General features: G+C 48.2%; 1 protein-coding gene across 1 annotated transcript; it reads left to right on the plus strand.

The window, feature by feature from the left end:
* Positions 1-2,036: 2,036 nt before the first annotated feature.
* Positions 2,037-19,225, plus strand: TOX2 (TOX high mobility group box family member 2). Its single transcript, XM_017541157.2, has 6 exons — positions 2,037-2,296; positions 4,636-4,863; positions 14,176-14,256; positions 15,366-15,761; positions 16,385-16,512; positions 18,285-19,225. Exons 1-6 carry the CDS (start codon positions 2,066-2,068, stop codon positions 18,319-18,321), a joined length of 1,101 nt encoding a protein of 366 aa, XP_017396646.1. The 5' UTR covers positions 2,037-2,065; the 3' UTR covers positions 18,322-19,225.
* The last annotated feature ends 1,413 nt before the right edge of the window (positions 19,226-20,638 follow it).

Consider the following 20,638-nt stretch of genomic DNA (forward strand, 5'->3'; position numbering starts at 1 on the left):
CGGCTCACCGCAACCTCCGCCTCCTGGGTTCAGGCAATTCTCCGGCCTCAGCCTCCTGAGTAGCTGGGATTACAGGCATGCGCCACCATGTCCAGCTAATTTTTTGTATTTTTAGTAGAGACGGAGTTTCACCGTGTTGACCAGGATGGTCTTGATCTCTTGACCTCGTGATCCACCCGCCTTGGCCTCCCAAAGTGCTGGGATTACAGGCTTGAGCCACCGCGCCCGGCCGCATTAGCATTTTTCTTGATGCTCTCCCTCCTGTCACCCAACAGGCCCCAGTGTGTGTTGTTCCCCTCACTGTGTCTAAGTGTTCACATTGTTCAGCTCCCACTTATAAGTGAGAACATGCAGTGTTTGGTTTTTTGTTCCTGCATTAATTTGCTCAGGATAATGGCTTCCAGCTCCATCCATGTCTCTGCGAAGGACATGATCTCATTCCTTTTTATGGCTGCATAGTATTCCATGGTGTATATGTACCATATTTTCTTTATCCAGTCTATCATTGATGGGTATCTGGGTTGATTCCGTGTCTTTGCTATTGTGAATGGTGCTGCAATGAACATACTTGTGCATGAATGTTCTTTATAAATCTTTATAGAATGATTTCTTTATAAATCTTTATAGAATGATTTCTACTTCTCTGGGTATATACCCAGTAATGGGATTGCTGGGTTAAATGGTATTCCAGAACTCTTCTTGAACAACTCTTGGATCAAACAAGAAAGTAGATTTTAAATGTTCTCATCTAAGCAATGCTATGTGAGGTGATGAATATGTTAATTAGCTGGACTTAATTATTCCACACTGTATACATGCATCAAAACATCATATAATACACATAAACATACACAATTTGTCATGTGTCAATTAAAAAATAAAATACGACTCAAATATTGAGGAGGAAGCAGCAATTATAAATCTTTAAAATGCAAACATAGGGATGGCTAAAGAGAAAACGAGTTGTTAAAGGACTAGAAAACAGAAGCAGAAGTGATCAACTTGAGAGTGGATTCTTTTGAGGAGAAAAGAAACAGCTCACATAAACCTGAAAACCCATTTGCTTTCCGAATGAAGAAAAGATGAGAGAAAAACACAGATATTTGATATTAGATATTAGAAAGGGGAAGTAACTGCAGAGGCAGAGGAAATAAAAATCGGAAGAGTATGCAAACTAGTATGTCCGCTGAACAGGGTGTGTATATATATTTAGGTCAAGAGTACTATTCTAAATGTGTGTTTAGTGTTAGAAAAAAAACCAGTAGCTTTCTTATATTCCAGAAGTAACCACTTAGAACATAGCACAGGGAATGGAGTTAATAACAAAATTACTGACCTGTAGAAAGAAAAGTGCTCAACTTTATCAAGAAATGTATTTATTCAATGTATCTAGCACATGCTTCTACCATATAGGGCTTACTGTCTGCCAGGTACATTTGATCTTTAAGAACCCTAGAGTATAAGTTTTCNCAGTTGAACACTCATTGTTTATATGGCTCTAAATGCTTTACACATTTCAACTCATTTTGTCTTCATAGAGAAACTATGACATAGGTGTTATTCTTCATATCCACATTTTACAGATGAAGAAACCAAGGCACAAAGAGGTTAGGTAACTTGGCCAAAGTCACCCAACTGGTAGGTAGCAGGACCAGGATTCAAAATGAAGTTAGCATCCAGGTCTGTGTGCTTTGCTCTCATGGTGACTGGTCAATTCATGCAGAGACGTATCACATTCCAGGAGGGAAGACTGTCTCATCTGATGATCCATCACAACTGGACTGAGCTCTCTAGCAGGGGCTGAAATCCATAGCGTCTGTGCAGTGTGAATGGCAGTAGAACGGCACACAGCTGAGGAGCTGCCGTTTTCCCACGAGTGCACCAAATCATGCAGAGTTCCAAGTAGTTTGGGGCTCCACCTTGAGATTCACCTGTCGGGGATTGGAGCGGGAGTTGCACCCATCACGTCTCCTCTGCATTCCCTCCTCTAAGTCTGCTAGCACAGGTGTGATGGACAGATCCTTCCTAACTCAGAGCCCCTGTCCTCCTCTCTTAGATCCAGGAGATGGTCCACTCGGAGGTGGCTGCCTACGACTCAGGTCGGCCCGGGGCCCTGCTGGGCCGCCCGGCAATGCTGGCCAGCCACATGAGTGCCCTCAGCCAGTCCCAGCTCATCTCGCAGATGGGCATCCGGAGCGGCATCACCCACAGCTCCCCATCACCCCCAGGGAGCAAGTCAGCGACCCCCTCTCCCTCCAGCTCCACTCAGGAGGAGGAGTCAGAGGCGCATTTCAAGGTATGTGTGGGGGAAGAAGACAGCCTGAAGCTGCGCTCCTGTCGGCAGTGATGGGGTCCTGTGGGGAAATGGGCATCCCCTCCCTCTAGTAAAGACCATAAAGTCCGATGTCCCAAGGCCCTGTAGGTGCTATGTGTTCCTGGTGGCAGTTAGGATGTCCACCACCAACCTCAGTGGGTTTCTGTTAAGACACTCAGGCCACAGCAGAAGCCAAGGAAAAAGCACATTGGCAGGTGGAGCAGCTGGTCAGGGGGATGGCACCCACAGGGGCCTTGGGACATTGGGCTTTGGCTGCTCAGTGTGCTGAGTATCCTTGACAAGCTGTGTCCCCTCTGGGCTCCCACGGCCTTATGTGTAAAGCAGAGAAAACGTCAGCAAATGTGGAGGGGGCGGGGTGAGAAAATGCTGTGGAAGCTGGCAAAGCCTGACTCTTGAAGGCCAGTGGGCGATTTCAGAGGTGTGGATGGCTTCAGCAAGGTCACCGGGGTCACATTTATGGCCATTTGGCCCTTTTTGGAGAAACTATTCTGACAAAAATGTGTGGTCCAGCAGACGGCACCTCTGGGCCTAGAATATTCACTGACCTTGAGGGTGGGGTGCACAAAAGATCCCTCCACTGGGAATGCACATCCCCCCACTGGGAATGCACATCCCCCCAACATTTCTGGAGTCAAGTGGTTTGGCCTCTTCAAAACATGGTGGGGATGAGAGCCCCCCACCTGTCCACGCTCTGCCCCCTCATTGCATTGACTCCAAATCTGCTGCCCCGTGAGAGAACACCTTGTTTTACCAGGGAGGAAAACAGAGGCCCTGAAAGGCAAAGACACAGGTGTTTGCCCGGGACCTCCCAGCAAGCTAGTGGTGGAATCAAGACTTACTTCCCTCTGTGCCTCCTACCTCTGTCGAGCCAGCGTCCTTTCCATGTGGTGGCCTTGCAGAGGCCTGGGGCAGTTACCCTGGACTTCGGGGTTTACGTCCGGATCCTGGCCCAGCGTCATCCTAAGGATAACCTGGCCTCTATTATAGTCCATGTAGGGACGGTTTTTATTTAACCAGCATTCCCTATGGGCCAGACGCTGGTCTAAGCACATAACACGTCTTCGTCCATGTAATCTTCATAAAAGCCCTATGGGGCAGGGACTGATATTATTTCTGCTTGGCAGATGGGGACACTGAGGCACAGAGAGGTTAAGTAATATATCCAGTGTCACACAACTAGTAAGGGGGGAAACCAGAAGTCAAACCCAGGTGGCTGCAGGGGCAGTCCAGCGTGTGTGCCCTCCACCCCCTGTCTGCTCAGGACTTTATCAATGGTGACATGCCTCTTTATCCCATATCTTGCTTGGGCCGCACCACGGTGCTAACGCAACTGGGGCTTGGAGAAGGGGGTGGCTGCAGAGAAAGCTTCAGGAACAGAATCATGTCTACTGGCCCGTGGCTTTCTTATCAGTTCAAGATGTCACCATCCCATTCCTTCTACCGCCTTGTCCTGGAAGCCCTAAGTCACGCGTTCACAGGATCATGGTCCTGCAGTCTGTCCAGGGTGAAGCCACTGGCTCCAGGGCTGACCCAGTAACAGTCACTTTAGCCTCATCCCTTCCCCACTTCACAGGGGTCCAGGGACTAAGCCACCTGCTCGAAGCTGCAGAGCTGAAACATGGCGGCGGAGACCAACCTTGTGTAGTGCGGGATCCTCTTTGGGGATTATTTGTGATCACAAGTGGGAAGGTGTTAGAAATGTGTATATACACACATTCCAAACTTGGAAATAGGTCCTTTTTCAATGTCATACCAAAGCATGGCTACCAGGCTCACTCGAGAATTATCTGATTCTCTAGGAAACTGGACCTTAGCTTTGATTCATTGTTCATTATTGATTAGGGGATTTTACAACTCTGTAAAAGATGATGTTACCTTGGGGGAAAAAAATGATAAGGGATGTAAGTGATTTTTGTCTGATTATAAGGCAAATTAACTTTGCCCTGTAGAGATGCAAATTTCTGTCCAGTAGAAAAGATTAAAAGTCCCAAAGGGGGTAGTTTTAGCGCTCTATTGGGCACTAACCCGCTTTATGTGTGATTTAGTCATCTAACTCCAGCATTCTTTCAATTCTTTCGGTGACCATAAAGTCGTCTTCTCCTCCTGTGTTTCTCTCAATCAAGTTTACAATCATGCTGCTTCTCTTTGTTGAGTTAAACACCCAGGGAGTGTGTGTGTCTGCCCATTGCCTGCCCCACCTAGCGAGTGGTTATGCGTGTGTGAGCAGGGCTGGAGAATTGAACGCCTTTGGCAGGTGGCCCTTGCGCTTCTTTGGTTTCTGACTCTTCTCATTCGGGCAGATCTCGGGAGAAAAGAGACCTTCAGCTGACCCAGGAAAAAAGGCCAAGAACCCAAAGAAGAAGAAAAAGAAGGACCCCAATGAGCCGCAGAAGCCCGTGTCGGCCTACGCACTCTTCTTCAGAGACACTCAGGCTGCCATCAAGGGACAGAACCCCAGTGCCACTTTCGGTGATGTGTCCAAAATCGTGGCCTCTATGTGGGACAGCCTGGGAGAGGAGCAGAAGCAGGTGAGCCTCCATCTCTTCCTGGGCCATCCCCTGAGGCTTTGTGGTCCTGGAGCCAAGGACAGACTGTGAAGGTCTGAAACCAGGCCCAGCCCCTGGGACTAGAGACTCTTGCAGAGGCCTTTCCTGGGCTCAGGTTGCCCATCTGTAAACTGGGAAGCTAGCTGCCTTCCAATTCTACTTACCATCTGCATTTACTAGCAGCTTTACCATTCTGAACCTCTGCTTCCCCACTGATAAAATGAGAGCAGTCATCTCCATCCATCTGGTCCCTTCAACCCTAGAAGTCGAGTTCAGGCCAGGGCTTCCTGTCCCACTGACCATGTGCCTGTGGCCGCCTCTAAAGGCCTCCAGGGAGAAGAGAGCGCAGAACTAGCTGGTAGGCAAATACAGTTGTCAGCTGTGTGGCCCCAAGCTCACCACCTCAATCTCCGAGCCTCGCTTTCCATATCTCTAAATCAGGGATGCTGGCTAGTCATTCTCTGAGCTCAGATCCTGGCTGAGCTCTGTGCTGGGCTCTCCCTTCAGTATTTCACTGGATCCTTCCGACACCCTGTGGAGTAGCCCTCGCTTTCCTGGTTTGGTAGAGACACCAAGAGGTAAAGTGACTTTCCCAGGGTCACCAGCATGAATCAAGGTAGAGTCAGGATTTGACCTCACATCTGTAGAAGCAGGAGGCTCAACTGGGCTGTTGGCATGAGAGACACGAATCGTATAAGCAGATGAGTAAATGTAAAATTACAGTTGTGATCGTGCCATGTACTGGGGGGTACATAGTTCATGAGAGTGAAAAGAGCAGTGACGGACCCTGTCCGAGGGGTCAGATCTCCAGGTGAGGCCTGAAGAGTGAGTTCTCTTTGGAGGAGGGGAAGTGTTCCTGGCAGGGAGGCCTGGTAAGCAAAGGAGCCTGGAAAAGCACAGGGGACTGAAAGGAGACCAGGATGGCCAGAGAGGAGACGGTAAAAGTCCCTCTAGCAGAGACCGTGCTGGAAAGGAGGGCAGGGGCCAGACCATACTGGGCTTTGTGGACCTTGGAAGGAGTCAGGTCCTGTTCTAAGAGGAGAGAAAATCAGTGAAGAGCTTTATGCAGAGGAGAGACCAGAACGGCAGCCTAAGGCAGGTAAGAGTGGCTGTGGAGGGTGCACAGTCATCCAGGTGGGGGAGGGTGGGGCCTGGAGCATCTTCCAGTGTGGTTTGGGGTAGGGGACCCAGAGCACATCCTGGGAGACTCCTTGCATCTGAGTAAATGGAGATGCCATTCACTGGATTGGAAATATGGGCAAAGTAGCAGGCTTGGGGCAGAGCAATGGATTACTGACTTATTTGAAACATATTCTTTACCATATTCTAAAATTTTAGGTTATTTTGGAATATGTTATAGGGCAGAGAGTTTGGGAGATGACCCCCACATCTGGTAGGGGAGTAGGGAAGTGAGACAGGGAAAGGAATCCAGGAAAGGGCACACTGTCCCAGGAGAATCCACCATGGGGAACCAGAGTTGCAATCCTGCTCGGAACTCAGGAGCCCACATAGAACGTGCCAGGCCTCAGGGGCATCCCATCTGAGGGGCAGTGGTCCTGGGGTGGAAGGAAGGACACCAGCACTCCTTCTCCATCACCTCTGGCCTGCCACACATGCCAGGCTCCTGCCACCAGAGGGACCCTCAGGCAAAGAAAGACAGACAGGGGTAAGGACTGGGGAATATTGGCAGGGCACTGCCGGCTTTTGCTACAGTAATGTTTGTTGTTTTCATTTGTATGTTTTGTTGGCAACCATTCCCTTTCCTACAAAGACTTCAGAGTTTTTGGTGGGGGGATTTCCTTTCCCTTTTATAGACAGTCTGGGGAGACAGTGGTCTCAAGTGCTCCGTCCCCAGGCACTCCTTCCACCAATGCTTTCTCTGACCTCATTCTGAAATCACATTTTGAAATGTGACATATTTTTATTGTACTAATAATTAATACTAATAACCAAGAGAGGTAGTGTTGAGAAAATTATAGGAAATTAAAAAACCCTTGCCTCTTCCCCAAAAGTTTCAAGTCTAGGTGATGGATAGGAAAGTTCTTTCAAATCATCAAAGAGCTAATAATTCCAAGACTTAGAAAAAGAAGAAAACCTTCACAAGTCTTTATACAGAATGTAACCTTGACACTAAATCATAATGAAGTTAACTGTATCATTTAATTTTGAATGTGTCATAAACAATACCAAAAATTTAATGGCTTAAAACAATAATCGTTTATTATTTTGAGGGTCCATGAACTGTGCTGGACTCTGCTGCTGCTCTTGGCTGGACTCATGCATTTGCATCAGTGATCAACTACAGTAAATTAGGCATCTCTGCTTCTGGGAGTTGCATGGCTGTCAGCTGGAACAGTGGAGCCAAACTGAGCCCAGTGTGTCTCTCATCATCCAGCAAACTAGCTCATGCTTATTTACACAGCAAGTCAGAGTTCCAAGAGCAGTTTTAGATCTAGAAAAATGGCGGAAAGGAGGCAGAACTAACTTGCAGCTCCTACGTGGATAGATAGAACAGCATGTGAACACCCACATTGTGAACTTCTGCTCCAACAACTACCCTAGGAACATACCAGGAAAGGTAGAAGAATCCACAGACCCTTTGAAGGAGGTGGATTGCTGCTGCAGGCTCTCTGGGACAGCCCAGGAACTGTGAGTCAGCTTGCTTTCTCAGCTGGGAGGCCTGTAGCCTGGGGCAAGTTCTCAGTCCTGCTCACTGGCTGCCTGGAAATAAACTTGGTAGTGTTGGGGGTGCACGGTGGGAGACCCTCCTGTGGCTGCCAACTTTCCCCCACTTCCCTGGCGACATGGGTGATCCAGCAGAGGCAGCCACAATCCCCCTGGGAACCACACCCCCTACAGCATCTGCAGCAAGCCCTGCCTAAGGAGAGTCTGAGCTCAGACACTCCCAACCCTCCCTCTACCCGATGGTCTTTCTCTGCCTGCCCTGGTAGCCAAAGACAAAGGACAGAATCTCTTGGGACCTCTATGGCCCTGCCCACCGCCTGACACAAGGGCAAGCTTGTATCCTCCCTATACTATTGCAGCTGATGTGCTCTTGAAAGTGCCACCTCCTGGCTGAGGGCTGACCAACACAAAACCAGCACACTTAACAAAAATATAACCAAGGATCTTCATGGAGTCCACTTCACTCCCCTGCTACCTCCACCAGAGCAGCTATTGATACCCATGGAGGAGAGACCTGAAGACAGCTCACATCACAGGACTCTCTGCAGACACTCCCCAGTACTAGCCCGGAAGCTCGGCTGCATGACTAGATCCAGAAGAGGAATAACAATCACTGCAGTAGGGCTCTCAGGAAACCACATCCCTAGGGGAAGGGGGAGAGCACCCCAAGGGGCAGCAGCCTGTGAGTCCCAGATCTTCCCTCTGACATAGTTTACCCAAATGAGCAGGAACCAGCAAAATAATTCTGGTAATATGATAAAACAAGGTTATTTAACACCCACAAAAGATCACACTAGCTCACCAGCAATGGATCCAAACCAAGATGAAATCTCTGAATTGCCAGAAAAATAATTCAGAAGGCTGACTGTTAAGCTAATCAAGGAGGCACCAGAGAAAAGTGAGGGCCGACTTAAAAAAATATTCAGGATACGAATGGAAAAATCTCCAGTGAAATAACATAAATAAAAACAATCACAACTTCTGGAAATGAAGGACACGCTTAGAGAAAGGCAAAATACACTGGGAAAATCTCAGCCATAGAATTGAACGAGTAGAAGAAAGAACTTCAGAGCTCTAAGGCAAAGCTTTCAAATTAACCCAATTCAACAAAGACAAAGAATTTTAACAAATGAGCAAAGCCTCCAAGAAGTTAAAATTATGCTAAATGACCAAATCTAAGAATAACTGGTGTTCCCAAGGAAGAAGAGAAATCTGAAAGTTTGGAAAACATATTTGAGGGAATAATCGAGGAAAACTTCCCTGGCCTTGCTAGAGATCTAGATATCCAAATACATGAAGCTCAAAGAACACCTAGGAAATTTTTCACAAAAATACCTTCACCTCAGGACATAGTCAGGTTATCTAAAGTCAAGATGAAAGAAAGAATCTTAAGATCTGTGAGACAAAATCATCGGGTAACCTATAAAGGAAAATTTATCAGATTAACAGCAGATTTCTCAGCAGAAACCTTATAAGCTAGAAGGGATTGGGGTCCTATTTTTAGCCTCCTTAAACAATTATCAGCCAAGAATTTTATATCCAGCAAAACTAAGCTTCATAAATGAAGGAAAAATATTATTTTTTCAAACCCATGCTGAGAGAATTTGCCACTGCCAAGCCAGCACTACAAGAACTAGTAAAAGGAGCTCAATCTTGAGACAAATTCTTGAAATACACCAAAATGGGATCTCCTTAAATAATAAATCTCACAGGACCTCTAAAGTAATAACACAATTTTTTAAAAACCACAAGGTATTTGGGCAACAAATAGCACAATGAATAGAAGAATAGTACCTCACGTCTCAATACCAACATTGACTGTAAATGGCCTAAATCCTCCACTTAAAAATACAGAATGGCAGAATGAGTAAGAATTCACCAACCAAGTATCTGCTGTCTTCAAGAGACTCACCTGACACTTAAGGACTCACATAAACTTAAGGTAAAGGGGTGGGAAAAGATTCCATGTAAATAGATAATAGATAGCAAAAGTGAGGAGGAGTAGCTATTCTTATATCAGACCAAACAAACTTTAAAGCAACAGCAGTTTAAAAAGACAAAGAGGACATTATATAATGATAAAAGGACTAGTCCAACAGGAAAATATCACAATCCTAAATTTATATGCATCTAACGCTGGATCTCCCAAATTTATAAAACAAATTACTACTAGACCTACCAAATGAGATAGACAGTATTGTAACATAGTGGAAGACTTCAATAATCCACTGACGGCACTAGACAAGTCATCAAGACAAAGTCAACAAAGAAACAACAAACTTAAACTATACCCTACAGCAAATGGATTTAACAGATATTTACAGAACATTCTACCCAACAACTGCAGAATATACCTTCTATTCATTAGTACATGGAACATTTTCCAAGATAGACCATATGATAGGTCACAAAACAAGTCTCAACAAATTTAAGAAAATAGAAATTATATCAAGTATCCCTCAAACCCCAGTGGAATAAAACTGGAAATCAACTCCAAAAGAAACCCTCAAAACAATACAAATACATGGAAATTAAATAACCTGCTCCTGAATGGTTGTTGGGTCAACAATGAAGTCAAGATGGATATTATAAAATTCTTTGAACTGCACGATAATACAAACATTACCTATCAAAACTTCTGGGATATAGCAAAAGTGGTGCCAAGAGGAAAGTTTATAGCATGAAATGCCTACATCAAAAAGTCTGAAAGAGCACAAATAGACAATCTAAGTCACACCTCAAAGAACTAGAGAAAAAGAACACACCAAACTCAAACCCAGCAGAAGAAAAAAAATGACCAAGATCAGAGCAGAACCAAATGAAACTGAAATAAACAAAAATACAAAAGAAATAAAGCAGAAGCTGGTTCTTTGAAAAGATAAAATTGATAGACCATTAGTGAGATTAACCAAAAAAAGAGAAAAGATCCAATTAAGCTCAATTAGAAACAAAACACGAGATGATACCACAGAAATACAAAAGATCAAGGCTACTATGAACACCTTTATGTACATAAACTAGAAAACCTAGAGGAGATGGATAAATTCCTGGAAATATACAACCATCCTAGATTAAACCAGGAAGAAATGGAAGCTCTGAACAGACCAGTAACAAGTAGTGAGATTGAAATGGTAATTAAAAAGTTACCAACAAAAAAAAGTCCAGGACTAGATGGATACTCAGCTGAATTCTATCAGACTTTTAAAGGGCACTATTCCACAAAATAAAGAGGGATTCCTTCCTAAATCATTCTCTGAAGCCAGTATCACCCTAATACCCAAATCAGGAGAGGACATAACAAAAAGAAAGCAACACGCCAATATTCCTTCTAGGCCCAAAATCAGCACAGAAGGGACATACCTTAAGGTAATAAAAGCCATCTATGATAAACCCGGAGCCAACATTATACTGAATGGGGAAAAATTAAAAGCATTCCCCCTGAGAACTGGAACAAGACAAGGATGCCCACTCTCACCACTTCTATTCAACAGAGTATTGGTAGTCCTACCCAGGACAATCAGACATGAGAAAGAAAGAACATCTGAATCAGTAAAGAGAAGGTCAAACCGGCACTGTTTACTGATGACGTGATTATATATCTAGATGAACTTGGATGCAAAAATTCTTGCACAATACTAGCTAACCAAATTCAATGGCGTATCAAACATAATCCACCACGAGCAAGTGGGTTTCATACCAGGGATGCAGGAATGGTTTAACATACACAAGTCAATAAATGTGATACACTACATAAACAGAATTAAAAACTATATTATCTCAATAGACACAGAAAAGGCATTTGACAAAATTCAGCATCGCTTTATGATTAAAACCCTCAGCAAAATCGGCATAAAAGGGACATACCTTAAGGTAATAAAAACCATCTATGATGAATCCAGAGCCAACACTATACTGCATGGGGAAAAGTTGAAAGCATTCCCCCTGAGAACTGGAAAAAGACAAGGATGCCCACTGTCACTACTTTTATCCAATGTAGTACTGGAAGTCCTAGCCCCAGAGCAATCAGACAACAGAAAGAAATAAAGGACATCCCAATCAGTAAAGAGGAAGTCAAACTGTTGCTTTGCTGATGACATGATCATATTCCTAGAAAACCCTAAAGACTCATCCAAAAAGCTCCTAGAACTGGTAAATGAATTCAGCAAAGTTTCAGGATACAAAATTAATGTGCACAAATCAATAGCTCTGCTGTATACCAACAGTGACCAAGCTGAGAATCACATCAAGAACTCAATCCCTTTTAGCTGCAAAAAAATAAAATATTTAGGAATATACCTAACCAAGGAGGTGGAAGACCTCTACGAGGAAAACTACAAAACATGCTGAAAGAAATCATAGATGAAATCAATGGAAACACATTTCATGCTCATGGATGGGTAGAATCAATAGTGTGAAAATGACCACACTGCCAAAAGCAATCTATAAATTCAATGCAATTCCCATCAAAATACCATTATTCTTCACAGAACTAGAAAAAAAAATCCTAAAGTTCATATAGAACCAAAAAAGAGCCCTCATAGCCAATGCAAGACTAAGCAAAAAGAACAAATCTGGAGGCATCACATTACCCGACTTCAAAGTATAAGGCCATAGTCACCAAAACCGAATGTTACTGATATAAAAATAGGTATGTATACCAATGGAAAAGAATACAGAACCTGGAAATAAAGCCGAATACTTACAGCAAAGTGATCTTCGACAAAGCAAACAAAAATGTAAAATGGGGAAAGGACTTCTTATTCAAAAAATGGTGCTGGGATAATTGGCAAGCCACATGGAGAAGAGTGAAACTGGATCCTTGTCTCTCACCTTATACAAAAGTCAACTCAAAATGGATCAAAGACTTAAATCTAAGACCTGAAACCCTAAAAATTCTACAAGGTAACACTGGAAAAACCCTTCTAGACATTGGCTTAGGCAAAGACTTCATGACCAAAGAACCCAAAAGCGAATGCAACAAAAACAAAGATAAATAGATGGGACTTAAACTAAAAAGCTTCTGCACAGCAAAAGAAATAACCGGCAGAGGAAACAGCCCACAGAGTGGGAGAAAATCTTCACAATCTATATTTCCGTCAAAAGACTAATATCCAGGATCTAGAAAGGAACTCAAATCAACAAGGAAAAAAAAAAAAAAAAAAAAAAAAAAAAAAAAAAAAAAAAAAAAAAAAAAAGCAATCCCATCAAAACATGGGCTAAGGAAAGGAATAGACAATTCTCAACGGAAAATATACAAATGGCCAACAAATGTATTAAAAAATAATCAACATCATTATGATCAGGGAGATGCAAGTCAAAACCACCTTACACCTGAATGTCCATAAACAAAAAATCAAAAAATAATAGATGTTGGCATGGATGTGATGAAAAGGGAACACTTTTTCACTGTTTGTGGGAATGTAAGCTAGTACATCCCCTGTGAAAAACAGGGTGGAGATTCCTCAAAGAACTAAAAGTAGACCTATTTGATCCAGCAATCCCACTCCTGGGTATCCACCCAGAGGAAAAGGAATTTTACAAAAAAGATACTTGCACACACTTTTGTAGCCGCCCAATTCGCAATTGCAAAAATATGGAACCAGCCCAAATGCCCATCAGTCAATGAGTGGATTAGAAAAATGTGGCATATATATGTGTGCATGCCATGGAATACTACTCAGCCATAAAAAGGAATGAAATAATGGCATTCAAGCAACCTGGATGGAATTGGAGACTATTATTCTAACAGAAGTAACTCAGGAATGGAAAACCAAGCATTGTATGTTCTCACTCACAAACGGGAGCTAAGCTATGAAGACACAAAGGCATTAGAATAATACAGTGGACGTTGGGGACTCAGGGAAAAGGATGGGAGGGGTGGGGGACAAGACTACACCTTAGGTACAGTGTACACTGCTCCGGTGATGGGTGTACCAAAATCTCAGATCACCATCCAGGAACTTATTCATGTAAAAAAAAAAAATTATATAAGATTTCCAAGAGTAGAAAGGGGCTCACCCACATGTGAGCATTTTTCAGTCTCTGCCTGCTTCAATTATGCTTGTCTTATTGGCCAATACAAGTTACACAAGGCTAAGCTCCAAGTTGCTTCTAACAAAAGGCATGGAAACGAGGTGCAAACAAACTGAGACCAATCCTCCAATAACGTGAAACCCAGGTCTAAAATTTTTAATAAAAAGTATTAGCAAAGCGAATCCAGACTAACATACTGTGAACAAGTAGGTTCATCCCAGGTTGCGAAGGAGGTTCAGCCTTAAGCAATCTGCACTATGCTGGATCCGAATGGGGGCTTCAAAGGGCTTTGTCTTTCTGTGGCAAGTTGTGCTGATGTAACTTGGAGGCCCAGAGAGGTGAAGCATGTTGGCCAAAGCCACACAGTGACTTGGCCAAGGAACTGGGATAGGGCCTGGTCTCCACAATTTCTCTGCAGTGCTCCCAGGAAGGGGCCAGTGGCTGGCTGACCCAGCTCCTGACCCCCCACACTTGTCCATTCATAATCCTTGAGTCCATGCCTTCCCACCCCAGGACCCTGCACCACATCTCCTCCATAACCTTCTCCCAGTGTTGCTCATGTGTTGACTCTTCCAGGCCTACAAGAGAAAGACGGAAGCAGCAAAGAAGGAATATCTGAAGGCTCTGGCAGCCTACCGGGCTAGCCTCGTCTCCAAGGTAACACCCTGAATCTCCAGGCACAGCCCTGATCAGAGTGGGGCCACCTGAGGGACGGAGTGAGAACTGGGGCCCATGGGAATGGCCAGCACCCTAGGTCTTAGAAAAGATGGGTCAGACCTGCATGGTAATGGCTGGAGGGCACCTACATATGCCAGGTTCATTCTGGGCACTTTACATGCGTTTCATTGGATTCTTCCAACAAGAACCCAGCACCCAGAGAGGTTAAGCAACTTGCCTGAAAATATTGTTTGTTAAAGCAACCGCACTAGGATGCAAACCCAGTTTTGCCAGTTTTATGTGGTCTTCACTTCTGACTGCTGATGGGGCTTGGGACACGCTACCCAAAATATGGCACCTCCTCACCACACTGTCGGCCTCCTCTGTGTGTGGCTGTGGATGCGTGGCCCAAGTGGAGGTGGTGTTACTCCTATTACAGAGGAGATAGCATCTGAATTGCTCCATAAAAGTTCAAGTAAGGCCGGGCGCGGTGGCTCACGCCTGTAACCCCAGCACTCCGGGAGGCCGAGGCAGGTGGATCATGAGGTCAGGAGTTCGACACCATCCTGGTCAACATTGTGAACCCCCGTCTCTACTAAATACAAAAAATTAGCCGGGCATGGTGGCATACGCCTGTGGTCCCAGCTACTTGGGTGGTTGAGGCAGGGGAATCTCTTGAACACTGATTCAAGAGATTGCAGAGATTGCAGTGAGCAGAGATCATGCCGCTGCACTCCAGCCTGATGACAAAGCAAGACTCCATCTCAAAAACAAAAAAAAGGTCAAGGGAACATCTGCAAAGGCACAGAGGAGCATGAATAGAGCTAGCCTGGCAGGATGATGCTGGTCTTACTGGCCAGGCTGAGGAGCATGGATGCCTTCATGGGCAGAGGAGCCCCCCAAAGATAAAAGATGGGGGTGGCTGAATGTTCGGAGCCAAGGAGAGAAAGGAGCCTGCATTATCTCTGGTTGGTCCGAGATCTTTCCCGAGGGGCCAGAGAGCCAGCCAGGGGCCATGTTGGGGCGTTGCAGAGCTGTCTGGCCTCATAGCCCAAGTTCTGGCTCATCCCTCTTCTCTTCTCCAGTGACTGATACCTGTCTCCTTCCAGAGCTCCCCGGACCAAAGTGAGACCAAGAGCAGTCAGCCAAACCCACCAGCCAAAATGCTGCCACCCAAGCAACCCATGTATGCCATGCCAGGCCTGGCCTCCTTCCTTACACCATCAGACCTGCAGGCCTTCCGCAGCGGGGCCTCCCCGGCCAGCCTCGCCCGGACCCTGGGCTCCAAGTCTCTGCTGCCAGGCCTCAGTGCATCCCCACCGCCACCACCCTCCTTCCCGCTCAGCCCCCCACTGCACCAGCAGCTGTCACTGCCCCCTCACGCCCAGGGCGCCCTCCTCAGTCCACCTGTTAGCATGTCCCCAGCCCCCCAGCCCCCTGTCCTGCCCACCCCCATGGCACTCCAGGTGCAGCTGGCGATGAGCCCCTCACCTCCCGGGCCACAGGTAAGCAGGGACAAGCAGGAACAGCTCTTTTGTGACCATGTGGGGAGGGAAAGCGGCTTTGCCATTTCACACCTGGGCCCTGCCACTCACCAGGGATGTAACCTCAGCCTTGGCACCTGATCTCTCTGAGCCTGTTACCACATCTAGGAATCGGGGCAGGCACACCTTACCCGAGACGTGCTGGCTGCAGCGAACAGTTCACAAGTTGCCAGAATGACGCTCAGGGTATTCCAGGCCCCTCTTCCCGCATTCTCAGCCCTAACCCTGCCCCTCACCAAAGCCCTTGAGACCCTACCCCAGCTAACTGTTTCCCAGAGATTGCTATGAAGTTCACACGGCCCTCCGAGGTCACTGGGCTCAGTAACTCCATTTTACAGAGGCCCAGAAAGGGAAAAGCCTGAAAGCAAAGTCCTTCAGCCCCTGATTCAGCCAAGACGAGGGCGAATATTTCGAGAGGTGCTCTACTGGGAGCGAGGCAGCAGCCCTGGAGGCAGAGAGGCGATTCCGGGTGACACGGAGGCAGTGTCTCTTCCTGGGACCCATAGGCCCTCACCCCGGGCGGCCTGGGACAGTCTGCCCCCTCCTCTCTCCTTGGCTCATGGCCTCCTCCTTCCCGTCTGTAGGACTTCCCACACCTCTCTGAGTTCCCCAGCAGCTCGGGCTCCTGCTCCCCCGGCCCATCCAACCCCACCAGCAGCGGGGACTGGGACAGCAGCTACCCCAGCGGGGAGTGCGGCATCAGCACCTGCAGGTCAGTCCTCACCCGTGCCTGCCTTTGTCCTGCCGGCCAGGGGGAGTGGGAACAGGATGGCCAGGGATGGGAGCATGGCTGAGGGCAGCATGGACAGGGCAGAACCCTGCGGTCACTGTCAGCCCTGCCGAGGGGATGCCTCGAGTCCTCAGGAGATGACACCACAGAGCCAGGCCTGAAAGCACTCCGCTGGCCTGATGCCAAGGTGGACTGGGGAAACTGACTCATCTTCAGTCTTGCCTCTGCTTCCTCCCTGTTTTTTTCCACAGACGCTTCTGCGTGACATTCACCAATGAGTCCTGCATGTTAGGCGGTTCTCTAGAAGCAGAGCCTGCGGCAGCAGGGATTGGGTGCCCTTGGGAAGGTGTTGGGGAGAGCTTGCAGGAAAGGGGGGGTGAGGGAGGCAAGACTGGGAAGGAGCCGAGCGGAGATGTGGCCTCAGCTGGAGACTTGCTTCCACCTGATCCCCTGAGAGCGCCCAAGCATGAACGGTGCTGAGCAGGTTCCACCTGGAGGTCAGGGAACTGGTTTTTCAGCCCCTGCATCAGTCAGCCTGGGGGAGTGGGGCCTGCTGGGCAGGGAAGCTCCCAAGAGCAGAACAGCTGAGAATGCAGGACAGCGGGCCTGGGTGAGACACGGTGGGAGAAGGGACCCACGCCCTATCCCAAAGAATTACACAGACACTTTAGAGATGCCTTTCCCCTGCACCCCAGCATCCTCCCGACTCAGGCCTCTGTTCCCATTCTGCACTCCGCCCGTCAAACCCATGCTAACCGCCTCCCTCTAGAAAGCCTTCCTGGATCCAGGCCACACCAACTCCAGGGAAGAGTGACCTTTCACTTCAGCCAGCAGGAGAGGGAGGATAGAGTGAGGAGGGGGACTTGCTCCATAACCCGCCGGCCTGGTTCCCAATCCCTTGGCAAAAGCGAGTCCCACAGCCACACCTGGGGGACGTAGTGCCAAGCAGCTGTCCCTGCAATAGCTCCACACTCTGGAAGGCACAGCACACTTGTCAGGTGGCCACCTCTGCTGCCGAGACCCGCTGCCCCCAGCCCTAGCCTCAGCCTCCCAGCCCAGGGGTCATTCCTCTGCCAACCCGCCAGCGTCCTTGGGCACTGAGCAAGTGACCACCATGCACACCCCATTTCTGACACGCCTGGGGTGAGATTCAGTGTGGGTAGGCAGACTCCATTCAGCCAGAATCGTTCCCTGCAGCCCAAGCAGGTGCAGACCCTCCTACCCCGGCCCTTTATCCTGTCTCCAAAGTTTCCTTTCTCAAAAGTCAAAGTACTTGGGGTATGTAGGGAGGTCTTTAGTGTCACAGAATGTCCAAGCTTCCCGAGGCTGGCCCGTCGCATCCAGCATGAAGGTCGGACCGCAGCACGGCCCTACTTTAAAGGCATAGAAAGCACCTATCCTCCCTTAATTCAGTTTGCGATTTACAAATTCCTGTGATTAAAAACCGACGTGAGAGCAATGGTGACATCACTGTGCACCTCAAAGAAGGACAGACACACTGCTGCACTTTCCCACAGAGCTGAGGACTGGGTGGTTCCCTGCTGGGATTCCAGGAGGGGCTTGGTTCTGCCTGCTGCAGAATGGGGGGGTGGGGGGGGCGCGGGGGGTGCAGCTGCAAGTCCCTCATTCAGCTGCAGAAAGGTAGCTGAATCTCAGGGATAGGGGGTGGGGGTGCGGACAGGGCAGGGGTCCTGGTGCTCTCCTGGCCTGGGGAGGTACCTAACAGCTTTGACAGCCCCTCCTCTCTCTCACAGCCTGCTGCCCAGAGACAAATCGCTCTACCTCACCTAATCCCGCCTTCCCCTCATCCCCGAGGCTCGCTGGAAGGCACTGCTCGGAGCCTGAAGGGCTGACAGCAGAAACGAGGCCCTGGCCAGAGGCAGGGTGGCCCATCGGAGAGATCCCATTGCCCAGGGGCTGAGTCTCTTCCTCGACCTCCCACCAGACTCTGCAGAGACAGCCCCACTGCCCGCCGCCAGCCCAAAGAACCTGCAGGAACCTTCTGCCTGCTGACCTGCTTGCTCCAGGGTAACCGTGGACCCTGTCCTCGCCCTGCGCACGGTACCCTATGTCTGGATGCCTGGCCCCAGCTCCAGCTCACGGGGACTGCCCCTGGCGGAGTCGCTTACCAACGGACACCCTCCCCCGATGCTTGGGCCGGGGGGCGGCCCCCATCATAGACGTGCACATCGGCTTTCCAGTGTGAACAAATGACGAAACCTGTGAACTCTTGGTTCCGTGTAAGTAGTTGACTACGTGTTTTAGAACTGTGCTGAAGACATCTGTAAGATTATCTTGTGGGGGGGGAAAAAGTAGTTTCCTTTAAGGTAAAAAGCATTTTATATGGCCCTTAGCACATTTTTAAGTTTCATCTTAAGGGAGACGTGCACAAAAGCGGCCGCCAACCTGTGTGGCCATCCTCAGCAAGGACCGGATGATCGCGAGCCCCCACCCCCGCACTGCTCTCCTTTCAAACATGTATTCATGTATTTTAAATTGCCAGCGACGACTTGTCTATTTATGAAGAAACCCTGAGAACAGAATTGCAGCTTCTCCTACCGTGTGCGTGGTTTTGGGGTTTGGTTTGGGTTCTTGACGTTGTTTGCAGCTGTTTTCTGGCCCTGGCGAGTGTCTGTCTTGGTGCCCAGTGCTTCTCTCAAATCTCTTTATAATAAAACTTCTGAAAAGCTGAAAACAAGTCTGTGTCTCCTTGCCCTTGGTGAGCCAGGGTTGCGCCCCCACGAAGTGGCATTTGATGGTGGCTTGCCCAGCATGGAGCCCCTTGGGGCAGACAGACTCCAGTTGAAGCCTTGCCTGAGCTTTACCATCCCATGGGGGTTTGTGTGTGGGTGATGGGCCCACTCTGACCTCAGTCTTGTCCTCTAAAGGAGTAACTGTGCTGCAGACCTGTACACCTCTTATGTTGACGGAAAGGGGTGTGGGCAGGAGCGCTGCCACATGGGAACCTGCATCAGCTGGTGACAGTGGCGAGCCCTCCCCACCATCCTCTGGATTATGAGGCCTCTCAGGCTGGTGGAGGTGAGCAGTGGGGACCCAGGGAGGAGGCTAAGGGGCTTCTTTTTCAAACCTGAGCGTAGGAAGCATCCTAGACAGGGGATTCTTTAAACCAGGTTTCCCTGCAGATGTTAGATGGTGGTACTATTTTAACTATACCTAGAAAGACACCAATTCCCTGGTGGGAAGCTACAACTTGGCATCCTGTGATGCAGCCATTTTGAGGTGGGGGCAGGTGCCACGGCTCCCATCCAGGCCCGGGACCTGGACACAGGAGCCCCCACGTTCAGGACCGCTCTTCTGGCCTCTCATTCTCCAATCATGGTAAACCCCCTCCTTCCAGAGGACAGCCCAGGAGTGCAGTGCTGTTTCCTCGCCCACCCCAGGGCATTTTGTAATCCACTTTGGAAAAACAAAAAAGAAAACCCCAAACCAGCCAACCCCCTGCCGTCCCACAGTGGCAGCAGCTCGATGTTCGGCGTAAATACTTCATGTGGTTACAATTTCTTCTTCTGCACAGAGCCTGTCAGCAACATGACCGCTTAGACAGTTTACTATTCAACTCTTGCTTTCACGTTTGCAAAAAGAGCTTACCCTGGGAGTCACGCGGACAGCCCACAATGACTAGTACAATGCCACCCTTGCATGGTGGTGCTGGGCAAGGCCTGCTGCCACCCTCGCAGCTGTGCCAGGAGCTCAGGAGTCCTTTCCAAGTGTCCACACACCAAGACCAGCCTCTGGGCTGCACAGGACACTCAGAGGTCCCAGGCAGAACCTAAATGCCCTACCTGCAGGTCTCAGGGACTGTCTGTCGCATGGGTGTGTCCTGGGGCCCCAGAGAGTGGGAACAGAGCCAAAAGGCTAATTTCAGGGCCATGGAGAGGACAGTGACTGTCTTAGTCCATCTCGGGTGCCCTAACAGAACGCCACAGGCCAAGTGGCCTGCAGTAACACAAACTCACTGCTCACAGTTGTGGAGACTGGGAGGTCTAAGATCAAGGCGCTGGCAGCCTCAGGGGTAAGGGTTCACTTGCTGGTTCATGGATGTCCATCCTCTCGCTGTGTATGACAGGGCTGGAGGGGACGGCGCTCT

The sequence above is a fragment of the Cebus imitator genome, unplaced genomic scaffold, assembly GCF_001604975.1.
Source record: "Cebus imitator isolate Cc_AM_T3 unplaced genomic scaffold, Cebus_imitator-1.0 Scaffold132, whole genome shotgun sequence".
Taxonomy (NCBI): domain Eukaryota; kingdom Metazoa; phylum Chordata; class Mammalia; order Primates; family Cebidae; genus Cebus; species Cebus imitator.

Bases quoted from the DNA above. Each gene is read 5' to 3' on its own strand.
- TOX2 (XM_017541157.2), top strand. From the start codon at position 2,066: ATGGTCCACTCGGAGGTGGCTGCCTACGACTCAGGTCGGCCCGGGGCC. The intron at 14,257-15,365 runs GTAACACCCTGA...GTCTCCTTCCAG, and splicing joins GGGCTAGCCTCGTCTCCAAG to AGCTCCCCGGACCAAAGTGA. The intron at 16,513-18,284 runs GTCAGTCCTCAC...TCTCTCTCACAG, and splicing joins TGCGGCATCAGCACCTGCAG to CCTGCTGCCCAGAGACAAAT.